Source organism: Cicer arietinum, chromosome 7 (assembly GCF_000331145.2).
Source record: "Cicer arietinum cultivar CDC Frontier isolate Library 1 chromosome 7, Cicar.CDCFrontier_v2.0, whole genome shotgun sequence".
NCBI classification, from domain to species: domain Eukaryota; kingdom Viridiplantae; phylum Streptophyta; class Magnoliopsida; order Fabales; family Fabaceae; genus Cicer; species Cicer arietinum.
Window position 1 is genome coordinate 31,064,619 of NC_021166.2, and position 6,899 is coordinate 31,071,517.

The following is a 6,899-nucleotide window of genomic DNA, read 5'->3' on the forward strand; positions in this document are numbered from 1 at the left end:
TGCTCCTTCAGTTTCAGGTAGAATGCTGGTTTTAGGTGCTTAATGTGATTTGGTTTACTTGAACTCATATTCACAGTTATCTGTTAGCGTGTTGATTCCTTTTGATAATTTAATAATGGTTCCTACAACCCTACTAAGCTCTTATTATATAGCATATCACTGTGTTGTTTCTTGGATTATGTAGAGATTTGCTAATGTTAATTTTTCCAATCTGTTACCATCAGGAGCTGTCTCCACAACTCTGTGTTCCACTTTTTATTCTTCATTATCATTAACTTCTATGCTTAGTACAACAATAATGGAAAATGGAATAAAATCATTATGGGTTGAAGTGGTAACATATACTGGATGACACTAAAGTCAGTGTGTCTGTAATAGGACTGGACCAGAATAAGGTAAATGGTATAATCTTTTTATAGCTAGAACTAAAACAACCAATCCCTGGACTGGTATCAGGTGAATCTGAACATAGATCGAAAACAATATGGTATACAGAAGTACAATTCTCCCTCTCTAGGTAATTGAGACCTGGCCTCGCCTTCCTTTTTATCGGCTATCGCTCCAAACAATAGGTACTCTCAATTCATCCGTTCGTATCTATAACAAACTAAAGCTGTATAGTAAGTAACTAAATGGTTGCTACTGCTAGCTTTCATATCTATTAGTGACAGGTTAAAGCCTTGTTTCAATACTCTCCTAATTGGAGTTCTTTCTAAGAATTTGGGCTTAAGCCCAACTCAATCCCAAAAACCGGCTTGCAAGACGAGAACTATCCAAGCTTTATAAGCATTGCTTAGGACATGTGCATAGGTGATTTGAGACTAAACATATGACCTCATACCTATCACAATGAAGGTGATGGAGGCTGCAAAGGAGTTAGCCCATAGTTGCTGCAATTAAGGTGGCTAGAGGCAGACTTTCCAGCAACCCCTTCATGCTCAGACTGAGTTGGCTTGGAGTATGGATGATTTGTGCAACCCAACAACAGATCTAGGATAGACTCGAAGCTTTGGGAGTTTGGAGAGAAAGGGAGGGGAGGGCTTTGGAGTTGGAGGGACTGGGTGGAAGGAAACATAGGGGTATCTCTCATTTTCTTTGACAGTATTTTTTAAGGGAATCAGATAAAAGTACTTATGAGTAATCTATTTTTTTTCCGCTTATTTTGAAAGTATTATAAAGAGAAATAATGAATTTGAAATTTTTGTCGTAACCCTTCAAAGCCCTCTGTCAATGCTTTTTTTTTTTAGTTCTTTTGTTTTGGAAGGTTTTAACCCAACAAAGAAAAATATAATTTCATGCAAAGTGGAGGCTACTCACCCTTTTCTTTCCCTTCACTCCTTCGCTTATCCTCAAAGCCATCATCTCCCCTACAAATTCTCAAACAAAGCCTAAGTCTCTAACACCGATTGAGTTTGGGCTTAGGATTGTCCAAGACTTATAAGCACTACTTAATTCATGTCTGTAGCCGATGTGGTACTAAACATATTGCCTCACACCCAACACAATGAAGGTGCAGGCTGGATGTTGCAATAAAGGTACCAAAGTTGGTGCAGTTAAGCGGCTAGGGGTGGATATAAGGCAGATTTTCCAACAGTATGCTAACAGGCTCGAAACTGTTTTAGATCTGGTGTTATCTTTCGTCAAACTTAATGTTATTTTAAGTGTCACCGTGTCAGACACTTAACTAGAGATTAATCATAGGCTGTGGCTGATCTTGCCCCCAAATTCTATATCTATGAACACAATATGTTGCAATCATTTTTGAGTGTACATGATATAATCTTTCTAATGAAAACGTTCATATATGAAGTAAAACTGAATTGTCTGGTGATGATGATATTGGCTGAAATAATCACGTACGGCTGCTTTGTATCCTCCGTACTTGGTACGGGTACGCGGTTTGCTTCGGTACTTGTGAAGAATTGGGAACGTGGAGGATATACATAGTTGGTACGTTTGGGTTCTTGAGAGTTCTAGCTCATGTATTAAGCAGTATTACTAATAATTTTTAATATAATAAAAGATTAATTCATGCTATAAACTCATTAATAAAAAATGAATGTTTGTAAATCATTCTTTTTTGTTTATACAGTGAGAAAAAAGAGACGAAAACAAAAAATGGTGATGGATCATTTTCTAATTTAGTCTATCTCTATTTTTTGAAAGGTGAAATAATTTATCATTTTCTTTTACTAAAACGTTCATTAGCGTGTACGTTCCCTAAGCCTGGAACTAGAAAGTTGAAAAGTTGTCTTTAAGCACTATAGCTATGTTTCAGTAAAAAAGTACTACTTCTACTAGCTATGCATTTAATTATTCTCTTAAAAAAGAAAGCTATGCATTTAACTAGTATTATTATTACTAATTATTATTATTATTATTATTATTATTATTATTATTACTAATTATTATTATTATTATTATTATTATTCTTATTCTCGAGGTCCCTCTTTTTGTGATTTTCCTCAGGTTTTCATTTCATTTTTCTCTTCCATTTATGCTCTCAGGATAACTGTTCATCTTCCTGCTCCATATCTTTACCTTTTTTGTTCTAAAATGGCTGAACTCTAGAAGTGTGAATTCCATGAGAACTGGTTAGAACCAAAGTCGCAAAAGTATAGTGATCCGGTTCACAAGAACCAAATCGTGGTTTGAGGAGGTGAGGAGGTGAGGAGGTGAGGAGCGAATTATGTGATTATGCTCCTGTATATTTCCAATTGAGGATGAGAAAATCGTAGGAAAAAGATCTTGTTTTTCATTGTAGATTAATGCATATATGTCCATGAGGTGTCAACTCAGTGCTAAGAGATTAACCTTATAATTTGAAGGGACAAAGTTTAGATTCTCTTGGAGACAGTTATAAAATGACAATAAGATGCTAGCCCGATTTTTTTTATTAAAAAATGTTTTTACGCTCTGATTTTTAATTTTTTGTGTAAGAAAAAAATAAATTGTTAAGGGGACCTCTTATTTTTCATTTAATTACATACATTTACACGCAATATCTTCATCTTGTTCTCTACACAGTTCAAACAACAGCAAAAGGAACTCCTGAAAATTCAGTTATGGAATTTGAAGCTAAATCTGGAAGGGATGGAGCATGGTCAATATTTCTCTTCTTTAATCATGTTTAGGTTATTCTTTTGTATATTTTTATTCTTCTTAATTACTTTTCAGTATTGGACCTGACCTGTTTTGTTTTTGTTAGGTATGATGTGGCAAACTTTCTATCTTACAGACATTTGGAGAGTAGTGATCCGGTAATTTTAACATGAGATTATCTCCATTCATAAGTTCTGAGAAATAATTACTGTGGCTTTTATGTATGGTTTTCAGTTTTCTTTGGCCACAATAGTATTTCCTTGTTATTCAAATCAAGTAGTCAAAATCGAGATCCTATCTAACAATCGGGAAGGGGTTCCAAGATTGTAAATATATGACAAGTTTTTTTCTTAATGTTGACATTTTAATGTTTTGTATAACTGTTTTCTGGTATAGTGACCATCAAATGTACTTTTAGTGTTGTTTTGCTTCCGTATTTGTTCAAAAGAAATGGTCATGGATGAGTTTACATTTTTTAAAAATTAAATAGATTTTGTACTCACTTCTCAGTTTCTGGGTCATTCATTCATGGTGCCAAAGTTGTCTTAAGTTTTACCTTCAATTCTTGTGGTAAACCTGAACATAGTTTGTTGAATGTTGTGTACCCCATGTTATTTTTATTCAGGTTATGGCTTTGTAGACTGCGTAGTGGTAATATCTTTCTCCATGTTTCAGGAAGTGCTTGTGCGTTTTGCTGGTTTTGGATCTGAGGAAGATGAGTGGATTAATGTGCGAAAGAATGTCAGACCGCGCTCTCTACCATGTGAATCATCAGAATGTGTCGCAGTGCTCCCTGGAGATCTCATACTTTGTTTTCAGGTTGGGATGTGTCATAATAAATTATTTGATCATGGAAATTTGTCATCTCTAATGTATATTTTGTTTTTAGCAGAAATTACTGTTTCTTACCAATTTATTGAATTTTGATTATTGATACTAAAGGAGGGTAAAGAACAAGCGCTTTACTTTGATGCCCATGTCCTTGATGCTCAAAGACGAAGACATGATGTAAGAGGTTGTCGTTGTAGATTTTTGGTTCGCTATGATCATGATCAGTCTGAGGTATTAAATTTTTAATAAGATTGTTCTCTGGGGTTTATATCTTTTACGTTTCATTATCACATTGTTGTTTGGTTTAGATTTATAAGATTTTAGTCCCTATATTTTCCACTCATTTCAGTTATCCCCATAGTTTCAATTTTTGGATATCAGTCCTTATATCTTTTTCATTTTTCTGGATTTTGTTCCGAGATTTTAAGGTTCATTCATTATATTTTTCATTCATTTGAGTTTTGGTCTCTAGTTTCTACTTATTATGATGACACTGATCCATACTAAGTTCCAAATTTCCATTGGATTTTTGTTCAAATGATCGTAATTCCTTATGCCGAAGTGCAGAACGATGACTGCAAAACAGTGACTTTTTTTTCGCTTGACAATGGTGTCATTTGAAAGAGGCAGTATCACATTCATTACAATATTCAATACCAGCTGTTTTAAATTTTAATGTAAAGACGTCAACATATAACTGCTGTTAAAGGGTATACTTATCTGATGCATTTTGTTAATTCACATAATCTGTGTTTTTGCCAGGAAATTGTGCCGCTTAGGAAGGTTTGTCGGAGGCCTGAAACTGATTACAGATTACACCAACTTCATGCAGTGCATGATTCTGCTGCACCTGCTGATCAGAAGAGTGGCATGGATCCAGCAAATATTCATGGCATCAAGGTTACTAATTCTTCAGAAACGGTGCAAAAGCAACAGCAGATTGCAAACATTCATATAGTAACACCAGTTTTGCAAACAAATGTTTCTATACCACCACTACCACCACCACCACCACCACAAAGTATGAATGTGGATCCAAAGAAAGTTGAAACAAAACTTGATGTTCAAGCTGGAAATTCTGTCACTCCAGTCAGTGTGCCATTCACTACTAGCAATGTTCCTGAAGTCTCCACTCAGAACCTGGCTGAAGGGAAGTAACTGGAATATGCCTTTTCAAACTACTAAGTACTAACTAGTTGGATAGTTTATCTTTTGCACAAAATGCTTGTACATGAGTTTTTGACTGCTGTTTTATCTTAACTATGGGAATTAAAAATGGTAAATTACCCTCCTCTTTGAAACAGACGCATGAATTCATTCTCCTAATCTTTTATGTTAAAATATACATCTGAGAAAAAGAAAGTTCAAAAATATACTTTATTCTTCCTAAAGCAGTAAGTATATATATTTTACACTTTAAGCAAAATTACACTATCGGTTATTTATCTTATTTATGTGTAATATTTTGGTCATTTATTTGTCCTCCTTATTTTTTTGGCCTAAAATCTTTTAATATGTTTATAAAATTATCTTTTAAAAACGTCTGTCATTAAAAATGCTGGTTGACAATTCTATGACGGATTGTTAATAACTTTTTTAATTTAAACACCCAAATTTAATTGTTAGTGTGCTTCAAATTTAGAAAAAATGCATCAGCATATATCCTCTTCCCCATCTTATCCATCTTTATCTTTCATCAACATTAAAATAAAATTATTAACAACAATCTACATAGACTTGTTAATTTTAAATGATAATTTGTAAACATATTAAAAGATAAATGACAATCTAAAAGAGAAAAAATAAGTAAAGAAAAACTTTGTAAACATTTTAAAGAATAAATAATAACTTTGTGAACGTTTTAAAAGATAAAGAGCACAAATAAAAAAAAATAGATAAATGATTTAAGTGTCACATGTAAATAAAAGAAATGACTTAAAATGTAAGCCTATACTTTAATATTTATATTTATATGAAATATAAATAGGAACCCATTTACTAGAAATCTATAACGTATAGCAAGCTATTATCCATTTTATTTATTTTGTTGTTCATTTAGTATTGATCGGTCTATCAACTTAGATCTATTACATATTTAGCTAATGACTTGGTCGTCAACACTATAGACAAGTTGTTTTATGTTATTAACTTGGGTATTGCGAGTTTGTTGTAGATTCATCTTTTTCAATTTTAAAGTGACATTGAATTGGGTATTGCGAGTTTGTTGTAGATTCATCTTTTTCAATTCTATGTCACATTTGTAGACAAGTTGTTTTATGTTATTAACTTGGGTATTGCGAGTTTGTTGTAGATTCATCTTTTTCAATTTTAAAGTGACATTGAATTGAAGGTGCAAACACGAGAAGGGGGTTGAATTGTGTTTGACTAAATTTATTCTTTTTGCTAATTTATTTAAAATCGGTTAGAATTTGATGACTTACTTAGAATAAAAGTAGTAGCAATCAAGTTAAATAATCAAAGATAGAAGTAAAACAAAAATTGCAAAATTAAAGTGACACAAGAATTTATCTTGGTTCAACACTAACTTGGTAGCTACGTTCAGTCCCTTCATTCAAAAGGATTTAATCCACTAATTCAAAACTTGAATTACACAGCATTTGACCCTACAAGTCAGTCTTCTCAAAACAACATGACATCTACAGACTTCTTGAGGAACACAAACACTTTGACTCTACAAGCCAAGTTTTCTCAATACAACCTGAAAACCTATAGATTGCTTGAGGAACACGAAAACCTTTATGGTTACAAGAGTTTAGAACAAATTGGTTTGCTTATAACAAGCTGATTGTAACAATGACTCTCATACTAGAAAACACTTAGAAAATATTTCTTTTGTGCAAATTTTTCTCTTGACCTTAACCTTATGAACTCTAATGATTTAGAAAATTTTGTGATTGTGAGTTCTCTTATTTTCTTCTTTAGTCTTGAGTATCTATTTATGGGAT

At 33.0% G+C, this 6,899-nt stretch overlaps 1 protein-coding gene across 1 annotated transcript in view; it reads left to right on the plus strand.

Annotated features, from left to right (window-relative positions):
- LOC101500707 (protein SAWADEE HOMEODOMAIN HOMOLOG 2) overlaps positions 1–5,324 on the plus strand; it is a 10,160-nt gene extending 4,836 nt beyond the window's left edge. Inside the window, exons 5-10 of the mRNA XM_073363893.1 lie at positions 1–17; positions 3,028–3,103; positions 3,209–3,260; positions 3,778–3,921; positions 4,045–4,164; positions 4,696–5,324. The exon at positions 1–17 is cut by the window's left edge and continues 2 nt beyond it. Of these exons, the coding sequence (XP_073219994.1) occupies positions 1–17; positions 3,028–3,103; positions 3,209–3,260; positions 3,778–3,921; positions 4,045–4,164; positions 4,696–5,091 (805 nt within the window). The 3' untranslated portion in view covers positions 5,092–5,324. The remainder of the gene's footprint in view (positions 18–3,027; positions 3,104–3,208; positions 3,261–3,777; positions 3,922–4,044; positions 4,165–4,695) is intronic.
- Positions 5,325–6,899: the final 1,575 nt, after the last annotated feature.